The sequence below is a fragment of the Bos javanicus genome, chromosome 28 (assembly GCF_032452875.1).
Source record: "Bos javanicus breed banteng chromosome 28, ARS-OSU_banteng_1.0, whole genome shotgun sequence".
NCBI classification, from domain to species: Eukaryota; Metazoa; Chordata; class Mammalia; order Artiodactyla; family Bovidae; genus Bos; species Bos javanicus.
In genome coordinates, this window is record NC_083895.1 from 14,654,022 (window position 1) to 14,681,976 (window position 27,955).

Below are 27,955 nucleotides of genomic sequence, written 5' to 3' on the forward strand. Positions count from 1 at the left end.
GTTTCTTTTTCTCACTTGTTTATAATCCTGTTAGATAAGTGCATTAATTTTTCCCTTCCTAATGTTCATGTGTAAGAGAACAATATATTCAGTGATTAACTGATTGATAGAGGAGTTACTTGAGAAATAAACCTTTTTCTGTGATCCTAAAATTAATAAAAATCAGAGATGTGTTAGCCAGAATGTAAAATTCAGTTAAGAAGTATGACTATTGCAAGAGTAAGACTTCTTTGCAAAATGAGGTAAGTTTAGAATATTGATTTGGGAAAAACTAGGAATTCATTATTAGCATAGATTTAGTATTAAACCACTCTGATAGACCAAAATGGCTGTATCAGCATTCAAAATGAAGCTCTTAAATATTTGATCTTGATGCAAGGATCACCACCTGGCCTACTTATTTCTTGCTGCTGCTGCTGCTGCTAAGTAGCTTCAGTTGTGTCCGACTCTGTGCAACCCCATAGACGGCAGCCCACCAGGCTCCCCCATCCCTGGGATTCTCCAGGCAAGAACACTGGAGTGGGTTGCCATTTCCTTCTCCAATGCATAAAAGTGAAAAGTGAAAGTGAAGTCGCTCAGTCAGGTCCGACTCTTAGCGACCCCATGGACTGCAGCCCACCAGGCTCCTCCATCCATGGGATTTTCCAGGCAAGAGTACTGGAGTGGGGTGACATTGCCTTCTCCAACTTATTTCTTACCTAGCATTAAAGATTACATTTGGAGAAACCAAAGACATGTATCAAACTGCCTGTTTTCTCCCCCTCTCTTTTTTAATTTTTTTTAAATATAAATTTATTTATTTTAATTGGAGGTTAATTACTTTACAATATTGTATTGGTTTTGCCATACATCAACATGAATCTGCCATGGGTATACACATGTTCCCCATCCTGAACCCCCCTCCCACCTCTCTCCCCATACCATCCCCCTGGGTCATCCCAGTGCACCAGCCCTGAGCACCCTGTCCCATGCATCGAACCTGGACTGGCGATTCATTTCATATATGATATTATACATGTTTCAATGCCATTCTCCCAAATCATCCCACCCTCTCCCTCTCCCACAGAGTCCAAAATACTGTTCCATACATCTGTGTCTCTTTTGCTGTCTCACATACAGGGTTATTGTTACCATCTTTCTAAATTCCATATATATGCATTAGTATACTGTATTGGTGTTTTTCTTTCTGGCTTACTTCACTCTGTATAATAGGCTCCAGTTTCATCCACCTCATTAGAACTGATTCAAATGTATTCTTTTTAATGGCTGAGTAATACTCTATTGTGTATATGTACCACAGCTTTCTTATCCTTTCATCTGCTGATGGACATCTAGGTTGCTTCCATGTCCTGGCTATTATAAACAGTGCTGCGATGAACATTGGGGTACACATGTCTCTTTCAATTCTGGTTTCCTCGGTGTATATGCCAAGCAGTGGGATTGCTGGGTCATAAGGCAGTTCTATTTCCAGTTTTTTAAGGAATCTCCACACTGTTCTCCATAGTGGCTGTACTAGTTTGCACTCCCACCAACAGTGTAAGAGGGTCCCCTTTTCTCCACACCCTCTCCAGCATTTATTGCTTGTAGACTTTTGAATAGCAGCCATTCTGACTGGTGTGAAATGGTACCTCATTGTGGTTTTGATTTGCATTTCTCTGATAATGACTGATGTTGAGCATCTTTTCATGTGTTTGTTAGCCATCTGTATGTCTTCTTTGGAGAAATGTCTGTTTAGTTCTTTGGCCCATTTTTTGATTGGGTCGTTTATTTTTCTGGAATTGAGCTGCAGGAGTTGCTTGTATATTTTTGAGATTAGTCCTTTGTCAGTTGCTTCATTTGCTATTATTTTCTCCCATTCTGAAGGCTGTCTTTTCACCTTGCTTATAGTTTCCTTTGTTGTGCAGAAGCTTTTAATTTTAATTAGGTCCCATTTGTTTATTTTTGCTTTTATTTCCAATATTCTGGGAGATGGGTCATAGAGGATACTGCTGTGACTTATGTTGGAGAGTGTTTTGTCTATGTCCTCCTCTAGGAATTTTATAGTTTCTGGTCTTACGTTTAGATCTTTAATCCATTTTGAGTTTATTTTTGTGTATGGTGTTAGAAAGTGTTCTGGTTTCATTCTTTTACAAGTGGTTGACCAGTTTTCCCAGCACCATTTGTTAAAGAGATTGTCTTTTCTCCATTGTATATTCTTGCCTCCTTTGTCAAAGATAAGGTGTCCATAGGTGTGTGGATTTATCTCTGGGCTTTCTATTTTGTTCCATTGGTCTATATTTCTGTCTTTGTACCAGTACCATACTGACAAACCATTAGCCAGACTCATCAAGAAACAAAGGAAGAAAAATCAAATCAATAAAATTAGAAATGAAAATGGAGAGATCACAACAAACACAGAAATACAAAGGATCATAAGAGACTACTATCAGCAATTATATGCCAATAAAATGGACAACGTGGAAGAAATGGACAAATTCTTAGAAAAGTACAACTTTCCAAAACTGAACCAGGAAGAAATAGAAAATCTTAACAGACCCATCACAAGCACAGAAATTGAAACTGTAATCAGAAATCTTCCAGCAAACAAAAGCCCAGGTCCCGATGGCTTCACAGCTAAATTTTACCAAAAATTTAGAGAAGAGCTAACACCTATCCTACTCAAACTCTTCCAGAAAATTGCAGAGGAATGTAAACTTCCAAACTCATTCTATGAGGCCACCATCACCCTAATACCAAAACCTGACAAAGATGCCACAAAAAAGAAAACTACAGGCCAGTCTCCCCCTTTCTAAGACTACAAAAGGGTCTTTGACATAGAGAGATAGATTAATCAATAATTAAATAGAACACAACTAATTAAGAGGAATATACATTTTCTTCCTGGACAACCATGTCTGAAGCCAAAAGTTAACTACATTTAAATACAATTAGAAAGCCAATTCAAAACCAATGTTAAATTCATCAGATGTTTTCAATCTTCCTCTGTTCTAGAAAAAGTCTGAAGAGGCCAGAACATTCACGATCAACAATCCAGGCAGCTTATATTCATCAAAAACAAAACACTGATTAAAGAGAGAAATACTTCATGTTGAAAAAACACTTACTATGGGTATAAATCCTGTAGGTTCAAGAAAAAGACACTATAAATGTGATTCATGTGAGAAAATTTGAAATATATTTCAGAATTAATGATCAGTAATAGAAACTGTTTAAGAAATGATTGATGAAGGTATTGTATGTGGAAAGTCACTTTTCAATACCAAGCTTAGAGAATTGTCTGCTGAACTTAATGAATATAATAAAAATAGGAAGGATAACAGTCATTATGAATACCTTGCTCATCTTCAAACTTTGGAGCCAGACTCTGGATTTAATGAATCTCAAAAACATTTTTACAAGGCAGGCTCTGATAGCTAAAAGAAATCCAATGCTGGAAAAGTAATGAATATGAAAGAACTTTCATCCAAAATTCAGTCATCATATATGAGAAAACTCATAGACAAAAGCCCTTTGGAAGCAGTGAACCTGAGGAATCCTGCAGAGTATCAAAAAATTTAAATCAGAGAACACATATAGGAGAGAATCCCTTTGGGTGTGATTCATTCAGTTACTCATCAACCATTATTGTACATTGCATAAATCAAACAAAGGAGACACCCCACGAGTAGCCTCAAAATGTGAATGCCATAATTCAGACAGCACAGCCCACTGAACATCAGAGAGCTCATACAGGACAGGAACCCAGTGAATGTAATGAATGTGAAGAAGCATTTAAGATTTCAAACTTTAAATATAAGAACAATGACACAGTGGAGAATCGTTATGAGTTCACTGAGTGTAGGATGCCTTATACAACAAGACTCACCTCACCCATACTCAGAGAACGCACATAGGAGAGAAATTCTATGAATGTAATCGATGTTTCAGACTCTTCAACAAAAAACATACATACTTCACAACACATCAGAGGATACACACAGGGAAGAATCCCTATGAATGTTCCAAAAACATTGGAACTTTCAGTGTGAAGTCAGCACTTACTGTGCATCAGAGAACACACACAGGAGAGAAACCTTATGAATGTACTGAATGTGGGATAACTCAGTGACAAGTGGACACTGACTGAACATCAGAGATAACACACAGGAGAGACCCTTTGTGTGTTCTGAATGTGGGAAAACCCTCTATGGAAAGTCAAAACTGATTATACATCAGAGAACACACACTGAAGAGAAATGTTATGAATGTACGGAATGTAGGAAAACCTTAGTGGTAACTCACACCTCGTTGGATGTCAGATAAAACACACAGGAGAGAAGTCCTATGAATATATAGCATGTGGGAAAACATTCAGTCAAAGTCTTCTCTTGTTGAGCATCAGAGAACACACACTGGGGAGAAACCCTTTGAATGTAGTGAGTGTGGGAGAACCTTCAGCAGCAATTCAAATCTCAAACTGCATCAGAGTACACACACAGGAGAGAAGCCCTATGAATGTACTGACTGTGGGAAAGCCTACAGTCACAAATTAAGTCTTAATTATCATTGTGGAACACATACAAGGCAGAAGCCCTGTGAATATGATAAATGGGACACATCGTTCTACCAGTTTGTTCCCTCCTTGGAAGGAAAGTTATGACCAACCTAGATAGCATATTCAAAAGCAGAGACATTACTTTGCTAACAAAGGTCCGTCTAATCAAGGCTATGGTTTTTCCTGTGGTCATGTATGGATGTGAGAGTTGGACTATGAAGAAGGCTGAGCACGGAAGGATTGATGCTTTTGAACTGTGGTGTTGGAGAAGACTCTTGAGAGTCCCTTGGACTGCAAAGAGATCCAACCAGTCCATTCTGAAGGAGATCAGCCCTGGGTGTTCTTTGGAAGGAATGATGCTAAAGCTGAAACTCCAGTACTTTGGCCACTTCATGTGAAGAGTTGACTCATTGGAAAAGACTCTGACGCTGGGAGGGATTGGGGGCAGGAGGAGAAGGGGATGACAGAGGATGAGATGGCTGGATGGCATCACTGACTCGATGGACATGAGTCTGAGTGAATTCCGGGAGTTGGTGATGGACAGGGAGGCCTGGCATGCTGCAATTCATGGGGTTGCAAAGGGTTGGACATGACTGAGCGACTGAACTGAACTGAAATACCAGGGAATTCCAAAAGGAAAGAAGAACTGTAAGTATAATCTATGTAAGAAATCTTTTTTGGTAGAAGGGAAACCCCATGGTACATCAGATAGCACACCTGGGAGAAAAATAAATAAAAATCAAATTCATAAATCAAACTCATTGTATGTCAAAGAATGGATGAGATGAAACACTGAGCATGAAGGAATCAGAATAATGCAATACATTCTTCAAAATCCACTTCCATAAGTAGGTATAACTAATTATACATCAGAATGTTAGTCTATGATTAAAACTTTGTAGACAGTTTGAATATGTTTTAGCCTTTAATAAGATTTCAAAAAAGTTCACATCAGAGAATCATTTAGAGGACTCTTAAGATGGAAAAGTATATTACAAAGAAATAGCATATCATCACAGTTTTAATATAAGATGTAATATGAAATACTTTATAGTATATAAGCCAATATTGTGATATGTATATGAGAATGTTGAGAAAAAGGAAGTCCTATTTTGTATTTTCCTCTTTTAATGCTCTAGTGCAAGAAATAAATAGCCTAATAAATTACCTGGTGTTCTTATATGTAACTATATTTACATCTTAGTTGAGAGAGAGAGAGAAATCTTCACTGTCCTGTCCCTTGCAAGGAAGGACACCTACTAAGAAGCTGATATCAAAAAAAGACATGCTTCTAAGGGGTTTGTCTTTCTGGGTTACCATAAAGTGTCATCTTAACTGATAACAGTATTTAGTAGATACCTTCTGTTTGAATCCCCTTTGAAGTGTTTGCTCTCTCCACCTAATAGTGAGCTTATAGAGCCTGAAAAACTAATCTGTAGGGAAAATATTGTTCCTAGAAGAAGCTTCCTTTGGCCTTTTTCCTTTTTTGGCTGCACCTGGTCTTAGTTGTGGCACCCGGGATCTTTTTTTTTTTTTTCTTTTAGTTTTGGCAAGCAGGAACTTTAGTTGAGTCATGCTAACAGTTGTGGCAAATGGGATCTAATTCCCAAGGGATCAAACCCAGGCCCCCCGCATTGGGAGCTCGTGGTCTTAGCCCCTGGACTGCTAGGCAAGTCCCTCCACTGGCTTTTTAAACAGCTTTATTGAGGTATAATTTGCATACCATAACATTCACTCACTAAGTGTACAATTCAGTGATTTTCAGGAAATTTTCTGTTGTGCAAATATCACTGTAATCCAAATTAGGGACATTTCTATCATCCAGAAATATTCCCTTGAGTAAATACGCTCTCAGTATCCACCCACAGCCAACCATTGATTTGCTTTTTGTCTCTGTAAATAGATGACTTTTCTGAATGTTTCAAACAAATATATGACCCTTTTCATCCAATTTCTTTTATTAGACAAAAATTTTCTAATCTAGATTTGTCTAATCCTTAGGTTTTTTCATCTTATGGAGATCCAATTTCTCTATATCCTGACTACCATTTAGTATTGTCTTTTTATAATAGTCATTCTAGTGAGTGTGAAATGGTATCTCATAGTTTTAATTTGAATTTCCCCAGTAACTAATGATGGTTAGCCCTACAAATGACTAACCATTTGTATATCTTCTCTGGTGAGATGTCTCATGCAAGTCTTTTGCACCTTTTTGAATTGATTTGTTTTACTTGCTTTTAGATATATGCCTACATTTTCTAGTTACAGGTCTTTTATCAGAAATCTGATTTGCATTACATAAAGTACAAACTTCACTGCTTGTTTTTCAGTTCACAAATCACTACAAAATAACAGACATACATCAAGAACAATGATCAGTCATGTCATCTTCAAGGTCTATCTGCCAATCATTCATGCATACATCATACAGACAGCAAAGCATGTAGTTATATTGCCTCCTTATCTCTCAGCAATAAGACATTTGCAAGAACAGTTAACTGCAACAAGGCCAACAAAGATGAAAGAGCAGTAAAGAAATGCAAAGTGACTATATTAGACGTGAAATTCAAATTGAATATATATGGAGTTTGAGAAGAAATAGCTGACTGTGGGAATGTTGATACTTGCTGCCACTGGAGACATTTGAGATCTGTAGCCAGAGGAACTTAGTGAAGGGGAACTTGGTGCTAAATATGAGCTCCACTATTTCATAATAACTAAAAATCTGACCTGTTGTTTGGCTGGTGTTACTCAACTAAACAGTGGTGACTGAAATTCGTGCATATCAAAGCCATGCAAAGTTGGACAATCTGTGTAGACATAGATTTTCATGCATACCTATCAACAAAAATTTGTAGATGCTTAAAAGTTTTTCCTGGCAGAGTGGGTCTTCAGATACTTAGGAGAACTCTTATGTAAAGGAGTGTTCCCAAGATTACACATTATCTATGCCCTGAACAGACCAGGGCATTCTATATCATTAAAGACCCAAATTCAGTTCTCTCCTGACTTTATGCTATTTGTTAATCCAGTTTGCATCCATACCAGATTCTAAGCTTCCTGAGAGTAGAAACAGTGTTTTATGTATTTTATATATCCACAGAAACTAGGATGCTTTCATGCCTACAATGTATTTTATGTTTGTGTGTACTTATCTATACGTATATAGTGTAAGGGAGCAAAATTTGCAACCACAAAATGTGTCCTTTGGTATGAGGATTAACTTAAGCTGATTATTTTTAAGAAACAGAAGACTCAGGACGTCTATCTTTTTACATAAAGAATTTAGATACAGGGCCAGTTCCTGGAGTAGAGCTGCCACCAGAGAATCTGCAAAAAATGAAGTCTAGGCATGGTGGGGGAAACTGCAGTCTAGAGATCCCAGCCTACTCTGTGTCCCATTGTCTCTGCAGAGCCCAGCAAACATTTGTTCATCAAACGTTTGCTTTTCCATCTCCAGGTAAATTGCTTTCCTCCCTTTTGAAATCCCAAATCCCTGCCACCAACATCCTCTTTTGTCTTTTGCTGAAGATGGTGTCTAAAGTGAGGGTATGGGGCCATTTTGACAAGTTACTTAGTTTTCCTGGGTCTCGCCTCTGTATACATTTTATTAAATTTTTGTTTGATTTTCTTTTGTTAATCTGTTCCATGTTAATTTATTTTATTTTTATTTAAGTATAATTGATTCACAATATTGTGTTAGTTTCAGATGTACAGAATAATGATTCAGTATTTTTGCAGATTATACTCCATTACCAGTTATTACAAGATAATGGCTATAAGTCTTTGTGCTATACAGTATATACTTGTTACTTATCTGTTTTATGCATAGTACCTTGTATATGATAATCCCATACCCTAATTTGTTGCTCTCCTTTTCCCTCTCCCCTTAGTAGAATTGTAAATTGTAAATTGTAAATTTACCCATCATGTAAAACAGTATGGAGTTTCTTCAAAAACCTAAAAATAGAACTCCCATACTATCCAGCAGTTCTGCACCTGGCTGTATACCCAGAAAAAAAATGAAAACACTAATTCAGAAAAGGTATATGCACCCAGTGTTTATAGCAGCAGTATTTTTAACAGCCAAGACATTGAAGCAACGCATGAGCCCAACAGAAGACTGAATAGGATGTGTGTTACGCAGTCATAGAAAAGAATGAAACTTTGCCATTTGCTACAGCACAGATGGACCTAGAAAATATTTGCTTAGTGAAATAAGTCAGACAGAGAAAGACAAAACTATATGATATCATTTATATGTGGAATCTAAAAAATAATACGAATGATGCATATGCAAAACTGAAACAGATTAACAGATACAGAAAACAAGCTTGACGTAGAGAGTATTATCTTTTGTTAATGTGGTGTATCACATTGATTGATTTGCAAATGTTGAACCATTCTTGTGACCCTAGAATAAATCCAACTTGGTCACACTGTATGATCCTTTTTATATATTGTTGGATTTGGTTTGCTAATATTTTGTAGAGGATTTTTACATTTGTATTCATCAAACAACCTGGCATATAATTTTATTTTTTGTAGTGTCTTTGTCTGGTTTTGCTATCAAGGTAATGGTAGCCTCATAGAATGAATTTAGAAGTGTCTGTCCTCTTCAGTTTATTTATTTATTTTTGATCCTCAAGTTTCTTTTTTTTTAAATTTTTTTAGAATTTATTTTTAATTGGAAGATATTGTTTAACAATGTTGTGTTGGTTTCTGTCATACAGCAGCATATCATCAACATGAATGATAGACATCATGCAAGTATACATATGTTCTCTCCCTCTTGAACCTTCCTCCCATCCCCCTTCCCACCCATCCCTCTAGGCTGTCACAGAGTACTAGTTGAACTCCCTGTGTTATACAGCAACTTCCCACTAGCTGTCAGTTTTGCGCATGGAAATCTCTTCAGTTTTTTGTAATAGTTTGAGATAGGTGTATGGTAGAATACCCCTGTGAAGCCTCTTGGTCCTGAACTTTTTGTCCAGGGTGTTTTAAAATTACATATTCAACTTCACTTCTAGTGATTGGTCTGTTCAAATTGTCTGTTTCTTCTTGACTCAGTCTTGGCAGGCTACATGTTTCTAGAAATGTGTCCATTTCTTCTAGATTTTCCAATTTGTTGGCACATAACTGTTTTATAGTATTCTCTTGTAATTTTTTTATATCTTTGTGATTTCAAAATTTAAAAGGAAGAGGTAAAACTCTCATGTCAATTTAATTCTTAGACCAGTCAGAAGAATCTAGAATGAAAGAGGAAAATTTCTTCCTCCCTGACAACATTAATACATGAATTAATAAATTAATTGGGAATTTTCACTATGTTTTTCTTTCTCTCACCACAAATAACACAAAACAGGTAGTGTACTAAACATCTTATGTAAACTTTTTCTAATTAACTCAACAGTGAACTTGATGAAGAATTAGTTCCTAAATGTCTTTTCTCTATCTTACAATTGTGATTATTTCAGATTAATCAGATATTTCCTGTTATAAGGATCAACTTCATTTGAGGATGCGACTGTGAACTTCACCTGCTCAGAGGGTCTTGTACAGGGACATAATGCTAGAGAACTACAGCATCCTCATCTCACTGGGCAAGCAGAGTAACAGCATCAGCCTATCCTCTCTTTGTTACCAGAACATATGGATCATTTGTAGAGTTTAATGATATTTGATTTTGGATACCAGGAATATAAGGTGGCTCAATGGTAAAGAATTTGCCTGCCAGTGCAGGAGATGTGATTTTGATCCCTGAGTCAGGAAGATCCCCTGGAGGAGGAAATGGCAACCGACTCCAGTATTCTTGGCTGGAAAATCCCATGGACAAAGGAGCCCGCTGGGCTGCTGTCAAAAGTGTCGCGAAGAGTCAGACACGACTTAGTGGCTGCATGGACCAGGAATATTGTTTGTGTTTTCACCTGCCCATTGAAAGATTCCAGTGGATTTTTTCATTGTGCAGCTCCTGAAGCTGGATCTTGGTTTTTCTTCTAAATTCCTGAAGTCAGACAGCTTTCTCTATGTCCTATATCACTTTCTACTCAGGGTATTGCATTACCAAACCAGAGGAGATCATCAAGTTAGAGCAAGAAGCACCATGGATATCAGAGGAAGAATTTACAAGTTAGTGTTACCCACGTGAGTAATACAAGGGAAGCTAGATCCTTGGTGGTTGTTTTAGGTACAGGCATCTTTGGAGCTTCAACAACAAAAAATCTTTGGAGCATTTTCAACAAATCCTTTAGAAGCTCAATCTATTTGGAAATGACTAAGGATATTTAGCTTACTTGCCTCAGATTCCTGAATTCACCACAAGATATAGTCTCACACATAAATGTTTTCTTTCTGGCTTGGCTTTTTTAGGAGTTTAGTCCCTATTACCTGTACCTTGAGTTTCATTTCTGTCTTGTAATAAGTATTTTATCTTCATTAGTTCTCTTTCCTCTAGCATTCTCCGTTGCCCACATTCCCTCCTATCAAGGACTTCTTTTGTTTTCAGGAGTTAATTAATTAACCAATACTAAATTGAGTATTTGATCCATTCCAATCATGTTCTAAGTGAAAGAGCTACCACAGTGGATGAACTAAGTCTTTTGCTATTAGGGAATTTACATATTTGAAGGAAACAGACACAGGAAGGTGACTGCAAAAAATGGTTTAGAAGAGTGGCAAGAGTAGAAGCAAGGAGATCAGTCGGGAAAAGTGATAGGGCCATGGACCAGGCCTAGGAGGACAGAGTATATATAGTGATGGAGTTCTATATGATGACAGTGAGGTTAACAAAATTAGCATGCAGACTCTAATATACCTCCTCTGATCATTTCTTGAAACACTTTCATTCCTCTGATAAATTCTTGGGACAACATCCTTGTCTGCTTGTGTTCAATGTCACATTTACTGCATAATTCTCTGATTGAGCATGTTTTATGGTGAATTCCATTCTTGGTAATTCATCCATTCTTACTCAACCTTTTATTCTCTATTCCTGGTGTTTCTTTCACCTCTTCTATCCATTTTGAAAGGTATGTATGTGAAGGGCCACATAAATATATGTACATTCATTGCCAACTTTCCTCTCCCCTTTTCTACCCCAAAGTAGCTTTGATTAGTTGGTTCATTGTCACCCCTTCCCCTCAAATCCTCAGAAAAGTGGAGGAAATGGGAAAATTTATTTGGGAATTTTATCTCAAAAAGATGGTTCTGAAACCAAAGAGATAAATAGAGTGTATTTGTGTATTAGTCCAATTTAAGAATTATTTTCATTCATAACATATGTTTAATTTTTCTTGTCTTTAGAAGAGTTGAAAGTTGATGGCATGATAAAGAGCAAAGAAAACCAAGATAAACATATATGGCAAGGTACATTTATTATTAATAAAAAAGTAATTACAGAGAAAGAGAATATATTAAGAAAGTCATTTTATTTTTACATAGACTGTTCCTTCCAGAAAAATGTGGAATAAACATAACCTAGAAGAAATCAGTTTAGAAAATAAGTCAGAGTTAACCACTAATAATAGAAACTATTCAAGAAAGAAATCTGGTGATGCCAATGGATGTGTGAAATTACTTCCTGAAATTAATCATGAGAAAACTCATACTGGGGAGAAACATAATGAATTTAATAAAAATGGGAGCACTTTCTATCTTAATGAGGATTTTATTCAACAAGAGAGAGGCACAGTGTGGAGCAACTATTTGAATATAATTAGTGCATTAAAGCCTTCCAAAGTAATGCTCTTTTCATTACTCAAGAGGGAACTCACACTAGAGAGAAACTCTGTGATTATGATGATTGTGAGAAAACCATCAGGGATGAGTCAAATCTTATGTTACTTCAGATAATTTACTCAAGGAAGACTCACTATAAACAATGCATCTAAGGAAACCTGTGATAAGTCAGTCTTCTAGAGGAAATGTTGTCCACTTTAGACGGGTGAGAAATACCATGAGTGTAACATATGTGGAAAAAGTCTTCTTCCAGAAGCCAAACCTCACAGTACACCAGAAGGCACACACAGGAGAAAAACCCTATCAGTGTAATGAAGTGGGAAATCTTTTTACCATAAGCCAGCCCTCACTGTACATCAAAGAATTCATACAGGAGAGAGACCCTAAGAATGTACTAAGTGTGGGAAAACCTTCTATCAGAACTCAGCCATCCATCAACATCAAAGAACACACATGGGGAGAGGCCTTATAAATATAGTGAGTGTGGAAAATCTTTCTCCCAAAAGTCAAATTTGACTGTGCATCAGAGGTCTCACATGGGAGAAAAATCTTATAAATGTGATGACTGTGAGAAATCCTTCAGTATAAGGTCAAAACTCACAGTACACGAGAGAATACACTCAGGGGAGAAGCCTACAAATATAGTTAATGTGGAAAATTTATTAAATGAAGTCAACCCTTGGTAAACATCAAAGACTTCACACAGGGGAGAAAATATATGAATGCACTGAATGTAGGAAGACCTTCTGTGGGAAGTCACTTCTTAAACATCAGAGACCTCATACAGGAGAGAAACTTTGTGAATGTGTTGTATGTAGAAAAATAGTCAACACTTACCAAACATCAGAGGATGTTTGGGGAGAAATCCTATGAATGTAACAAGTGTGGCAAAGCTTTCTGCCAAAAGCCACAATTCTTTCAACATCAGAGAATTCATACAGGGGAGAAACCCTATGAACGTCAAGAATGTGGGAGAACATTTTGCCAGAAGGCATCCCTCTAGGTACATCAGAGAACACACACAGGAGAGAAGCCCTTTGATTGTGAAGAGTGTGGAAAATCATTCTATGACCGTTCAACCCACCTTAAACATAAGAAAATTCACTCAGGGGAGAAACCTTATAACGGTAAAGAGTGTGGGAAGACCTTCAGGTACAAACCAACTCTTGTCACACATCAGAGAATACATGCAGAAGAGATACGATGTAAAGATGGGTGTACAAAACATTCCTCCCATAATTCAGAGCCTTTGGTATGATAGAAACTGTATCTGGGAAAGAAACTTTATGCATGTAATGAATGTGGGAAGTCCTTGCACCCGAAGTCAGCGTTCAGTTTACATCAGAAAACCACATGGAAGGAATCCTGGCAGTGTTTTTATATGCAAAAATGCATTTCCCTTTGCTGCTAGACACATTGCTCATCTATATTTCTCAGCCTCTCTCACATCCATATGGGACAATGTGAATGAGATCTGGCGAATGGGATGTGAACATAATTATGTCATTCACCTCCGGGCTCCATGGCAGTCCTTCATGTTCTCTGTTCTCTGTGAGGTAGGAAGGTAGTTGACTTCCATTGAGAGGTCTGTACACATTGTATACTGGTGAACTGACACAAGAGTATAGACTTCTGTCAAAATCCTGAATTAAACATGTGCACACGGACCAATCAGCGCGACTCTCAGTGGAGTGCTACTCCATTTGGCCAGTTGGAGGATGCAGTACCTGGGGCTTTTGAAGTGGATGGGCTTAGTGACTCCGGTGTGACTAGGACAAATGTGTCATTTCTAGCTTTTGTCCCGAACCAGGGAACGGGTACCATGTCGCACCATCACCACGGCTTCGGGACGAACCTGAGCGTGTGCGACGCCGGGATGGGGTGCGTAGGGGGGGCTCCCAAACCCATCGTAGCAGCGCGGGTGGGACTGGGCTGTGGGCCGGGGCGGGGTGGGGCTCCGGGTAGAGCGCACAGCGTAGTCGGTGCAACATCTGCCCTCAGCCAATCACAAGCCTTCCTTCTGGCTTTCCTCTGAAAGTCTTCCTCCCACTGCTCTTTTTCTTTTGCCTCCTTGTTTCCCGCCGGCGTTTAGAGTCCGCTGGTAGGTTACATTTCCGCTTCCGGCGCTGTCCATGCGGGCCTGAGGAAGAGTAGCAGTTGTGAACCCGGTAACGGCCGCGGGCTGGGGGAATCGGCGGCAGTGGGGTCTTCCGGGCTGGGGCTCCAAGAGAGTCGCGAGTCGCGCGCGTGTTAAGGTCCTCCCTCGGTTCTCCTGGACAGTCTGCTCCTGAGGAGCGTCTCTTCCGCGGGCAGACATATTTCGTACCTGCCAGAGAAGTGTTGAATGAAATTCACTCAAGAGAGCCAGGACCAGGAGGGAAGGTGACAAGGTGAGGTGAGAGGTCGTTTCATAGCTGGGTAATCCTAGCAGTGACTTAGACCTGAGCCAGATCTGTTGACTGTAAATTGTGCTTTTCTCATCACCCCCACCCCCACGCCACCACGCCCCACCCAGCCGTAAGAAGGAGAAAGTCATCAGTACAAGTTCGGAACCAAAATATATTCATAGTAAAGAGGAAAAATAATGTCTCTGAAATTCTACACGTGTTTAGTCAAAGCGTTCCTAGAACCCAGCACTCCCAACTCCCTGCTAGTGTTTTTCTGGGTATTTGTCTTTATTTTTTACATTATGCTGGTATATGTGGTCTTTCTGTTGCCTCTGGTGAGTGTCTGTGGGAAGTCTTTGCCAACAATTGTGCAGACTTCTGATGTCCCTATAGAGTATCACAGAACATGGGTTTGGGTTTCCTCCACTAGATCTTAGCTGTAGTCGTCTCCGTGAACAATGTCTAGCTTATTATAGGCCGATGCAAATATGTATTGAACTGAAAGAAATTTAGTACCTTAATTGAATTAAGTAACCTCACCCCCCGCCCCCCAAGCAAGCACCAGATTGTATGCGACCTGTTTTCCTAAAAAAACTCTCCAGTCTAGTGGTTCCTAATTTATGGGCCATGAATTCCTGGGACTCAGAAATCATTGTAAGGGTTTCTGCAAACCCATGTGGTATCCAGGCAACATCCAGAGTCAGTCACATCTCAGCAGGGAGATATTGCCATTTTTTTAAATATATATATACACATGTATTAGAACTTAGAAATGTTGCATATTCAACAGTTGCTAAAAGTAATACTGCTAATATGTTGGAAGATGATCAGATCAGATCAGATCAGTCGCTCAGTCGTGGAAGATTATAAAATGATTTTATTTTTCAAAATAAAATATCTTAAAAATATGTAAGTATGAAAGCCATTTCATTAATCCAGTTGATTTTTAAGGCTGAGTTTATAGGGTAACCACTAGTCACATGTGGCTATTTAAATTTAGAGTTGAATTAAGTAAAGTTAAATAAAATTTAAAATTCAATTTCACTAGTTCTCAATACCTACATGTGCCTGGCAGCTACTGTGTTGAAAAATACAGGATATTTAAGACAAAAGTAACCTAAGCAGAGGTAACCAATTTATAGCAAAATAGAAAAAAGTGAAATTGGGGATAATATTAAGCAGTCCCCCCTCCCCACCCCCGTTGAGTAACAGGGGTGGGAAATATGTATCCCTTCATAAAGATTCAAATGAAATTTACTATGTTTCTCTGGGGTTTTATTTTTACTTTTTTTGATTGTAAAATGCTTCTCTTGCCTTCATCCCACTCAGTGTAGGTTAGAGTTACTTATGAATTGGTAAAAAGCCACTATGGAGACTAAGGACCAGAAGAAACACAGAAAGAAAAACAGTGGGCCCAAAGCTGAAAAGAAGAAGAAACGGCATCTGCAAGATCTCCAACTTGGTGATGAGGAAGATGCCCGGAAGAGAAACCCCAAAGCATTTGCAGTCCAGTCTGCTGTGCGGATGGCGAGATCCTTTCACAGGTATGTTTAACTGGAATCTGAAGGAAATGGCAACCCACTCCAGTGTACTTGCCTGGAGAATCCCAGGGATGGGGGAGCCTGCTGGGCTGCCGTCTATGGGGTCACACAGAGTTGGACACGACTGAAGCGACTTAGCGGCAGCAGCAGCAGTGGTTCTTCCATTTATTTTTTTTAAATAGTAGGAGCCTCTCCAGTTATTTCAGTTCATGAGTCTGTTCCAACTCTGAAGGACATGGAGGTGCAAGCTGTGTTTCTTTTACTGAAATTTAAGAAGTCTTTCCTGTGGAAGCCACTTAGCCTCCAGCATTTGCATACAGATTGGCTTCTTTTGTCCAAGAGAAAAGCTTAAGAATTTATAGAATTTGTAAATTTTAAACAATTTCTATGATAACGGGTACACTTGTGTTACTTTCTGGATATCTTTCATAAAGTTACAGTGTGTAGTATTAAATAGCTTTCATTAATGAGTCCTTATTATAGGTATGTTAAACATTATTGAATTAAATTCTTCTAGTAGGAGAGCCAAATTTAACCCCAAAGCCTCCTCTTTTATTTATTATGGTACACTGCCTCCATGTTTGTCTCTTGTTTTCTTTTTAAACTATTGAAGTCAACTAATAAAGCAAACAGATTTAAGGTGTGTATAGTTTTCAAATCTGTACTATTGAAGTCAGCCTGATATAAGTATATTTACTGAAGTGGTTATTTGGATTGGGACCAGAAGTTAACAATGTATAATTGTATTCACATATTGTCTGTTCTGCTCGCTTTAAAGTCTTTGCTTCTAGGAATAATGCTGTCTATATTGAAAGTGAATTTATTTATTTTTTTAAAAAAACAAATAGGACTCAGGATTTGAAGACAAAAAAGCATCACATTCCAGTGGTTGATCGAACTCCACTAGAGCCCCCACCAATAGTGGTGGTAGTGATGGGGCCTCCAAAAGTTGGAAAGAGCACTTTGATTCAGTGCCTCATTCGGAACTTTACCAGACAGAAGCTGACAGAGATCAGAGGCCCAGTAACAATCGTGTCAGGTAAGAGGTGCTATCACAGACTGGCATGGCAAGTGTTGTCATCTAGGGAACGTGCCTGTCTTTGTTGAACACTTTCTTGACTGGTAAATGTTAAAGTAATACTGTCGCTTCATGTTACTGCTCTTGTACTTTTATTGTGGCTGTAGCTTCAGAAAAGGATAGATTCCCCAAGGTAATAATAATGTAGATTTATACCTTATTCTGACTGCTATATGGATTTGCAAGCTGTGCTCCTCTGAAAGGCTTGGCTGACCTGGGTGGGCTGACTTGGTCATGGTGAGCACCTTCATTTAACAGATAATGAGTACCTGCTTTGCACCAGGCACAGCTGCTTGCCCTCATGAAGCCACATTCTTGTGGAAGTGAGTTTTTCATTTCTTTTTCCTGTGAGAACTCATCTGCTCTGGGAAATGGTGACCTTTCTATAAAGTCTGAGGGAAGATGAAACAAATTCCCATGTGACAGTGGTAAAATGTGAAGTCTCTTCTGATAGCAATAATATATTTGGATTAAGGCTTTTCTTTTTCTTTAAGGCATTCCCATGATTATGACTGATTTCTTTTAGTTTAATTTAAAAATAATGATTGCTACAGGAACTTTCTGTTGCACTATGTTTGAGGGTTTTTTCCGCTGTTATGAGAACAGGGAAAACTTTTATAGAGATAGAAGTGTTAATCCACTTCTAAATAGCATGATCATGGCCATCATGAAGCCTACTTATCTGCCCATCCAGTTGGAATTTTACCTGTTTGAGCACTTAATTCATAGGATGGACTTTTGACACTCTTTTAAAGTTAGAGAACATAGCAAGAAAACTAAGATGGAATTTGTTTGATTAGTTTTCTCCCATAAAAATGAATTTCTGATATACTCTTGTGAATGTATAAGGTGATTTACCAGATGCAATTAAAAAAGAATAACAATTAGAGTTAACAGATTTTTTCCAAGATTTTTTAAAAGTAAAATTTTCATTTTTTCATTTATAGGTAAAAAGCGCAGACTCACCATTATTGAATGTGGCTGTGACATTAACATGATGATTGACCTGGCTAAAGTAGCAGATTTGGTAAGTCACTGGGGACAGCATGGGTTTCTGATGGGGACTTACAGCAATGAGATAGGTTATTTATCCCATGTTGAAGGAAAGAAAGGTTTAAGATTATAGAAAGAATGATGAGTATCATCAGGAATACAAAAGATGTGTTTGAATTGGTGATGATAATGATAATTGTTATAATAAAAATAGAATTTGCGTAATGAAACATATTCGGAAATCTAAAGGCAAAGAAAGGTCAGAGAAAACGTTTAATGAACGTAGCTAATAAAAGCACATTGATGGAACTTCCTTGGTTGTCCAGTGGCTGAAACTCCATGCTCCCAATGCAGGGGGTTCAGATTCAATCCCTGGTCAGAGAATTAGATTCCTCCATGCTGCAACTGAAGATCTTGCGTGTTGCAGCTAAAACCTGGCACAACCAAATAAATAAATATATATATTTTTAAAGCTCATTAAGATATACATACATACATACATACAAGTTTATAATAATACCACTTCTTGGACCTTTACTAGGCACTGTGCTAACCGTTTCTACAAATTTAGCTCAGCTAATCCACCAGTATGCCTTTGCAGTAAGTAGGTATTAACTGTAGTTTACATATGATGAAATTGAGGCTCCCAGAAACTAAGCAACTTGTCTCAGGATGGAACCTCTGTTCTTGGTTGTATCAGAAACTCTGTTCTTAAATTATGATCAAATATGGATCTTTTTACCATATTGGGCAAAAAAATCTCATGACAACTTCTGAGTATTTACAATAGAAAAATCTGTGTTTTACTTAGCATAGGGAAATTTTATAGCCTTGATTGCATTTATAGAAATGTTAATTTCTGTTAATTACCTTTAAAACTAGCAAAAATAAAGCCAAAGAGAAAAAAAATTAAACCATATTGATTAGTAAGTGTGGGTTGACAGATACCTTTTTAAAAAAAAATTTTTTTTGTTTAGCACCTCTGAAGAGCTATTTGGGACAAAGAGCTGCAGATTTTATCCTTTGGCCCAGGAACTCTCCTAAAACATAAAAAGTAATTTAATATAGGTGTTACAGTTATGCCATCTTAATATTAGAGAAATAAATACCATTCAAATTTTGAATATGTAATGCTACCATTAATAAAAATGTGTTATTGCCAATACAAAATAGTATAAACTTATTAAATCTTGTATACTTAAAGTGATTGAAATAGTTCAGCATGTCATTAGTTTCTCTTTTATGTAATGTACACCATATACTAACTTTAAAAGCATACACATATTAAGAAAAGTGCCTTTCATATACATACAAGCTTTTAAAAGGCACACATGCCTTTGATGAGATATTCACATTGCTACAGGGTATGCACAGCGCAGGATTTTTGCTTTCCTTTCTCTGACCCCTCATTCTCAGTCGCCCTCCAATATCTTTCCAGATATGTATATAAACACACATAAAACCCTTTTAAAGCTAATACTGTTTATCATACATGCTGTCTGTGCTTTGCTTTTTTTTCACTTAGTATGCCTTGAATGTGTAAAATAAGTACCATAGTTCAACCTCATTCTTTAAATATCCAGTTATGTAGATACTTAAAATATTTATTGATTTATTTATTCCAGCTTAATTTGATTGCTCTGTTCTGGGTTGTCACAGAGCCTCTGAAGTCACAGTGAAGGCACAATGGTATATGGATTTGTGTGCACGTGTATGAACATTGAAGGAGTAATAGTGGCTTCATTTATCTTGAGTTGACAAAGGGTAGTGCTCTTCTCTACCACGGTGATTCCTGAAATAATCATTTGATTTAGTCTAGAGCAGGAATTGGCAAGCTTTTTCTATAAAGGACGACACAGTAGACATCTTAGGCTTTGTGGGTCCCAGTTTCTGTTGTAGTCACTGAGTTGGCGGTTGTAGTGCAAGTGCAGTATAGACTATATAAACCAATCAACCTGCCTGCGCTCCAGTAGAACTTCAGTGATAAAACAAGTGATAGGCCAGATTTGGCTCATGAGCCATAGTTTGGTGGTGGTCTATTTTGGGTAGCCTCCTTAAGAAATTGTGTCTTCTGTTTTTAGGTTTTGATGCTTATAGATGCCAGCTTTGGGTTTGAAATGGAAACATTTGAATTTCTAAACATCTGCCAAGTACATGGCTTTCCTAAAATTATGGGTGTTCTTACTCACCTGGATTCCTTCAAGCATAATAAGCAACTGAAGAAAACGAAGAAGCGACTAAAACATAGGTTCTGGACAGAAGTCTACCCGGTAGGAAAAGAATTAATTATTGAATACTAACACTGTAATCCTTTGAAAATAGAATAAGTAGGAGAGATTAACGAGCATCTCTACAGGATCACCTCCTTAGTTTCCTTAATATATCTGTTCATAGTCCCTGAAATATCGCCTTTAGATAGTCTTTGTTCTGGACCTCTTTCTGTGTCATTTGTCTCTGCATCCCTCCTGCACCAGGCAGTGTCTCGCTCTTAGGTATTTTGAATTTGTGATTTAAGAGAATTTATCCAAAGTTTTTCCTTGTTGCGGGACCAGGAACTACAGTGCACACACACTGCCCCTCGTTCCTCTCCCCCATACCACTGTGTCCCATCCGTCATAGAATTTTTTCTGTGCCAGGGAGCCTGTGTTCCTTATGTACCGTACTCCAGACACATGCCACTGCTTAACTTGAAACTAAATATATTTGCAGTTCTGTCCCTACAAAGCCCTAACAATATGAATCCTGAGAGAAGCCAGAAAAGTTCTGGAAGTGTTGGCACAGTGGGTTGCTATAAGTCTCCCTTTCTTAGAATTGCTTCTTTAAAGGCCTTTATTTTGGTGCTGTATTGACAAGAATTTGATTTTTTGTTTTTCGTAATATTTAGGGTGCGAAGCTATTTTACCTTTCTGGAATGGTACACGGAGAATACCAAAACCAAGAAATTCACAATCTGGGCCGTTTTATTACAGTTATGAAGTTTAGACCTCTTACGTGGCAAACTTCTCACCCTTATATCCTGGCAGACAGGTAAAAAGTGAATGTAAACTTTTTCCTTCCTGACTCATGTGTTTCAAAGCTAAAAAAGGTTAGCTTATTTTGTCTTAATTATTGAAAGTATGGAGAGAAGTATAGTTGATGGAAAATATCTACTGTTTTTGTACCATTACTTATAGATACTATGGCTTCAGGAGTAAAAAAAAAGTATGAAATGTTCAAAAAAATGTGAGGATTTTGAAGGCTATAGGATGTGAGCCCCGTCCTGCTGTTTGAGCCTTAATTCTCAGTGATGCTGTTTTTGGACTGTGGTGCTCCGGTCACTCTGATGTGCTGTGCACTCTCCTTTCTTTATGCTTTTTTCATATTTTTTTATCAACCTGGAATACCCTTTCTCCACCTACCAAAGTCTAAGCCACACTACAAAACCCAGATCAAAGCTTATCTTCTCCTTATAGGGTTTTTCTGGATTTGTTCTCTACTTTTCCTTAACCCCAGGTACATGTCGTTTCCCATTTCTGGTGTCTCGCTTATGGAATGGGGATCCTGTAGAGCCTAAGAGAGATATAGTCAGGCGTTGCTTCTTTTTCTCTGATAGATGGTGAACTCTGCTCCCTTATTTTTGTATTTTCTATACTTTTCTAAATAATATGTGTAGTGAATTACTGAATGTGAGAATCATTGAAATGTGAAGAGAGTTATAAGAGCTCTGACATTCATTTCTGACATATAATATTGGGTTTGTTTTTCTAGGATGGAAGATTTGACAAACCCAGAAGACATTCGAACAAATACCAAGTGTGACCGGAAGGTGTCTCTTTATGGTTATTTAAGGGGAGCACACTTGAAAAACAAAAGCCAAGTTCACATACCAGGTATCCTTTTGCTGTAAAATATATCTGTAGAACTCTTGGCCTGACTTCAGTTCTCTGTTCAGTGGCTCAGTCATGTTCAACTCTTTGCAACCCCATGGACTACAGCACACCAGGCCTCCCTGTCCATCACCAGCTCCTGGAGCTTGTTCAAACTCATGTCCATTGAGTCGGTGATGCCATCCAACCATCTCATCCTCTGTCATCCCCTTTTCCTCCTGCCTTTAATCTTTCCCAGCATCAGGGTCTTTTCCAGTGAGTCAGTTCTTCACATCAGGCCAAAATATTATAGCTTCAGCTTCAGCATCAGTCCTTCCAATGAATATTCAGGACTGATTTCCTGTAGAATAGACTGGTTGGATCTCTTTGCAGTCCAAGGGACTCTCAAGAGTCTTCTCTTTTGAACCACAGTTCAAAAGAATCAGTTTTCAAGAAAACTGGAAAATGGCCAAACAAGATAAAGCCATCTTGCTGAAGTTTTAAGAGTAACTCAGGTCTATATTGGTCGCCAGAGGTGTTGAGTTGACCACATTTCCTCTACTTTGATGGTGTTGTTTAGCTGGACAGGCACAGTGCTAGTGTCAGGCTCCGCCCTTGTGGTTGAAGCCTTCTGTCTGTGTCATTTCTGCCACCAGTCACTTGTCAGCAAACGCCGACTTTCTGTGTCTGTCTTCCAGGTGTAGGAGATTTTGCTGTGAGTGACGTCAGTTTCCTCCCAGACCCTTGTGCGCTGCCTGAGCAACAGAAGAAGCGCTGTTTAAATGAGAAGGAGAAGTTGGTGTATGCACCTCTCTCTGGAGTTGGTGGTGTGCTGTATGACAAAGATGCTGTCTATGTGGACCTTGGGGGCAGCCATGGCTTCCAGGAATCGGTGAGAAGGAAGTCATGGGAAGTAATGTAGTCAGCTTTTATTTAACGAAGCTTTTTATCTTTATTCATATCTATGGTAAAGGCCACAGTGCATGTTGTAAATGTTCAGAATATGTAAGTACAACAAGCAGAAAGTTAAAGTCATGCTCTCCATACATCCCTGTTGCCAAGACACACCAGGGATCCCATGTCACCCAGTGTGAGCTTTGGAAGCAGTTTAGTGCCTGTACTTCCCATTTCTCCAGCTCTCTTGGTCATTGTCTTCTTTCTGTTTTTCTCTAAACATATACATATTTACTTAGATTATATTCTAGATGATTATATGCAGATATCATATACATAGTATGTGTGTGTTAGAGAGACAGAGATAGTATTTGTTAGATGCTGACTGTAAATGCTTTTGCAACTTCTGGGAAGCACCTAAGAATATGTGAATCTGTTTTTCCGCATATTTGCTTCAGGCTTTTCATAGCCATGTTGTATTTCATTGTGTAGATAAACTTTGTTTACTGAAGCAATCATTGGAGGACTATGGGTCTCAGTCCCAGTGTCCCCCTAGTTTGAGCAGTTGAGTGCTATAGTGAGTGCCCTCACACATGCAGCTTTGGTCACTGGGAGGGATCTTGTTATGTAGTAAATTCCTTGAAGTGCAATGTTTATATCAGAAGATAATATATTTTTAAAAACTAGACTCCAGATTTTTATTTCTTTGACTCTTCTGAAATGAGATTTTTCTGTAATTGCTTTCTGTAGCATTGGCAACACAGTATTCAGGTTATTAGATTATTTACTCCATGAACTTTGGAAGAGTTTAATGAGGACAGAGATCAGTTGTAGGCTTTGTTGTAGAAATTCTTTTTTTTGTTTCTTTGAGGCAGTAAGAAAGGTTCTCAGAAACTGTGTTTAAGGTAATTTTGAGAAACTGATTGAAACCAGTGTGTTTTTCTTCAGAATCCTTGTGCGTTCCTCACTTTCCCTTTCTTGGTGACCTTGACAGGAGGAGGTGAGGCCCACTCATGAACTGGTCCAGAGTCTCATTTCCACCCATTCCACTATTGATGCCAAGATGGCTTCAAGTAGAGTGACACTGTTTTCTGATTCCAAACCACTGGGGTCAGAGGATATAGACAATCAAGGGTAAGTGTGCTGTTTTTCTATTCTTAATATTAAAAAAACAAACTTTATTATGTAAGATTATATCATACATCATTTTGCCGTCATAAAACATTTTGGTGGGAATCATTCCTGGTGGTTTGGTCCTGCTTTGCTTTGTATGTGCTTCTGTTTCTGAGGGCTCTTCATTTATGTAACGATACATGGAAATATTTTCTTGAAATTATATGAAGGATTCAGTTTTCACAGACTCAGAATACTTCTCAAACATTACAAAGCCTTTTCCATGGGTTGTTTTTATTTCTTAGGAGTCTTGAAGCCACTTGACTTTAATTGGCCAAAATAACAGGCAGAGTTCAGGTCTCTGTCTAGAAATCACATACCTTGTCTCTAAAATTTTTACTTAGATTGTGTTGTAATATCTCTTGTGGGTTAATTTGGACTAATATCTGACTTATGTGAGTTATTTTCAGTCTGGGTTGGGAATTTGTACATATCTATACATAGTGGGTATTTTGGTTGTATATAAGGCAGAAAGTGAAGAGGAACTAAAAAGCCTCTTGATGAACGTGAAAGTGGAGAGTGAAAAAGTTGGCTTAAAGCTCAACATTCAGAAAACTAAGATCATGGTATCTGGCCCCATCACTTCATGGGAAATAGATGGGGAAACAATGGAAACAGTGTCAGACTTTATTTTTTTTGGCTCCAAAATGGTGATTGCAGCCATGAAATTAAAAGACGCTTACTCCTTGGAAGGAAAGTTATGACCAACCTAGATAGCATATTCAAAAGCAGAGATATTACTTTGCCAACAAAGGTCCGTCTAGTCAAGGCTGTGGTTTTTCCAGTGGTCATGTATGGATGTGAGAGTTGGACTGTGAAGAAGGCTGAGCGCCGAAGAATTGATGGTTTTGAACTGTGGTGTTGGAGAAGACTCTTGAGAGTCCCTTGGACTGCAGGGAGATCCAACCAGCCCATTCCGAAGGAGATCAGCCCTGGGCTTTCTTTGGAGGGAATGATGCTGAAGCTGAAACTCCAGTACTTTGGCCACCTCATGAGAAGAGCTGACTCATTGGAAAAGACTGTGATGCTGGGAGGGATTGGGGGCAGGAGGAGAAGGGGACAACAGAGGATGAGATGGCTGGATGGCATCACTGACTTGATAGACGTGGGTTTGGGTGAACTCCGGGAGTTGGTGATGGACAGAGAAGCCTGGCGTGCTGCGATTCATGGGGTCGCAAAGAGTCAGACACGACTGAGCGACTGGACTGAACTGAACTGAAGTAATAGTGATTTATGACTGCTAATAAAAATTAGTCTGAAAATGATTGAGATTATCTACTTTATAACTTACTATATATATATATACAAAAACAGGAAAACATTTTTAGAAAAAGATCGTCAGCTGCCCTCTAACTCAGTTCAGTTCAGTTCAGTCACTCAGTCATGTCCGACTCTTTGTGACCCCATGAATCGCAGCATGCCAGGCTTCCCTGTCGATCACCAACTCCCAGAGTTTACTCAAACTCAGGTCCATCGAGTCAGTGATGCCATCCAGCCATCTCCTCCTCTGTCGTCCCCTTCTCCTCCTGCCCCCAATCCCTCCCACCATCAGAGTCTTTTCCAATGAGTCAGCTCTTCACATGAGGTGGCCAAAGTATTGGAGTTTCAGCTTTAGCATTAGTCCTTCCAATGAACACCCAGGACTGATCTCCTTTAGGATGGACTGGTTGGATCTCCTTGCAGTCCAAGGGACTCTCAGAGTCTTCTCCAACACCACAGGTATATTGTGGTAGTTAAATTCAGTGTGTCTGCCAGTTTGGAGAAATCCGTTTCCTAATATCTCATAGGAGTTATGATGATTAAACACAGTAGTGCCCATGCACTACTTAGCATGGTGCCTGACAGTTAGGAAGGATCACTAAAAGATCCCTGCTATTATGATCATTATTATTATCTTTTACCATTTTTGAACATTCCTCTAATCATTCTTGTGTACATGGATACTTTAAGATAGTTACAGTTAGTTATAAAACATGTAGAATTCTTGTATCTAATTGTAAGCACTTGCTTTTTCTATACATTCTCTTTATATAGTCATCATTTTGTTATTGATGTATTCTAACTTACCCATTTTCATTTAGTACAATTTTTAATATTTTTCTAATTGATTTTTTTTCACAGTTTTATATAATGCTGCTACATTAAATAGCTTGATAGTTTTTTATTTCTTACCCCAATTTTGGCATCTTGATTCTTCTTTATCAATTATTGTGTTGGTATTTTCAAAATGGCAGTATTTGTCATCTGTTACTGCTTCTATGTTTTTTAGCTGGCATTCTTTGACACAGAACTTTCACCTTTTTATTTTAGTATCACAATTGAATAATGGGGTTTCAAAGGGGAATTTCCCAGCAGTCTAGTGGTTAGGACTCGGTGCTTTTACTGCTGGGGCCTGGGTTTGATCCCTGGTTTGGAAACTAAGATCCCTCAACCTGTGGGGGCAGCCCCCCAAATAAAAAATCTACTTGTTATTATGCGATTACTATCATTATTGCTTGTGATGCCTTTATTGCCCCTTCAGTCTGTCTTCTGTGTCCTTTTGGCATGTTCCTGTTAGTGCCAGAGCACATCTTGCTTTCTATTAATAGGATATTTCAGGCTTGCTTTGTACTTTCCCTACCTTGGACCTGGAGTCAGTTATTTCCCTGAGGATCATCTGTTTCAAGCTTGGAAATAATGGGTTTTCTAAAAGATCTATTAAGCGCCCACTTCCCTTTTGAGCCATTTCTTTATAAAATTAGACTTTTTTTTTTTTAAATGAAAGTTATTTCTCTGTTTTCTCTGTGAGTTCTTTTGAAGAGTGGTACTACATAAATATACATGAGTTTGCATATGACTATAACTATTCCAGTATTTATCAAATCATTCCATTATATGTTGTGTCATTAAAACCATTTCTTGACATTTTTTTCTGTTTCTTTGCATATTTATTGACCTGCCATCTCTGGCTTAGCTGATTATTGTACAAATAGAATTATTTTGCATTTTTTTGTTCATATAGGCAGTGGATGCCAAAAGAGGAAAAGCAGGTGGATTTGAAAACTGGTCGAGTGCGTCGGAAAGCCATTTTTGGAGATGAAGAAGAAGATGAGTCTGGAGACAGTGATGATGAAGATGATGAAATGTCTGATGGTGACAGATTGGAAAATAGCTATAGTGATGATGAAACAGAAGAGGGGCAAGATGCTGAAGTGACTGATAAACAGTATATGTCTGGTAAAGGTATAAAACGGCAAAAACTTGAGACGGAAGAAGACTTTGAGGTGGATTTGCCAGCGTTTGCTGACAGTGATGATGACCTTGAGAGGAGCTCAGTGGAAGAAGAAGCAGAGGAAGCTGATGAAAGCAGTGAAGAAGAGGATTCCACTGCAGAGGAAGAGAGGGATATTTTAGAATCTAAGGCTGTTAGAGAAGGTGGTAAGCCAGAACTGTTACAAACTGATGATTCAAGTGATAGTTTGAATATGGAGAAGTCTTTGACAAGGAAAAAAGCAACTTTCACTACTTCAGATTCAGGTCATTGCACAGCTGAAGAGGCATTTGCATCTGAAGATGAACCTGAAGGAAATTCCTCTCTCAGTACAGAGGAGGAGGATTCAGAAAATGAAGAGGCTATTGGGAAAAAGTTTCCAAAACCTTCTCAAGTTGTCAGTAGTCAGAAACTGGGATCAGGGAACTTAATTGATGAGACCAGTGATATAGAAGACTTACTCAAAGAAGAAGAAGATTATAAGGAAGAAAATAACTATTCCACAGAAACTTCAGGTATGCTT

General features: G+C 38.3%; 1 protein-coding gene across 4 annotated transcripts in view; it reads left to right on the plus strand.

Moving 5' to 3' along the window:
* Nucleotides 1-14,366: 14,366 nt before the first annotated feature.
* BMS1 (BMS1 ribosome biogenesis factor) overlaps nt 14,367-27,955 on the plus strand; it is a 32,119-nt gene continuing 18,530 nt past the window's right edge. Inside the window, exons 1-10 of one of the 4 annotated variants that reach the window (XM_061404977.1) lie at nt 14,367-14,439; nt 15,988-16,202; nt 17,048-17,238; nt 18,225-18,304; nt 20,352-20,540; nt 21,155-21,297; nt 22,018-22,139; nt 22,814-23,007; nt 24,004-24,143; nt 27,184-27,947. In XM_061404977.1, coding sequence (XP_061260961.1) covers nt 16,027-16,202; nt 17,048-17,238; nt 18,225-18,304; nt 20,352-20,540; nt 21,155-21,297; nt 22,018-22,139; nt 22,814-23,007; nt 24,004-24,143; nt 27,184-27,947 — 1,999 coding nt within the window. In that variant the 5' untranslated portion in view covers nt 14,367-14,439; nt 15,988-16,026. Of the gene's footprint in view, nt 14,667-15,987; nt 16,203-17,047; nt 17,239-18,224; nt 18,305-20,351; nt 20,541-21,154; nt 21,298-22,017; nt 22,140-22,813; nt 23,008-24,003; nt 24,144-27,183; nt 27,948-27,955 lie in introns of all 4 variants that reach the window. The other 3 variants (XM_061404978.1, XM_061404979.1, XM_061404976.1) reach the window with 3 other exon arrangements.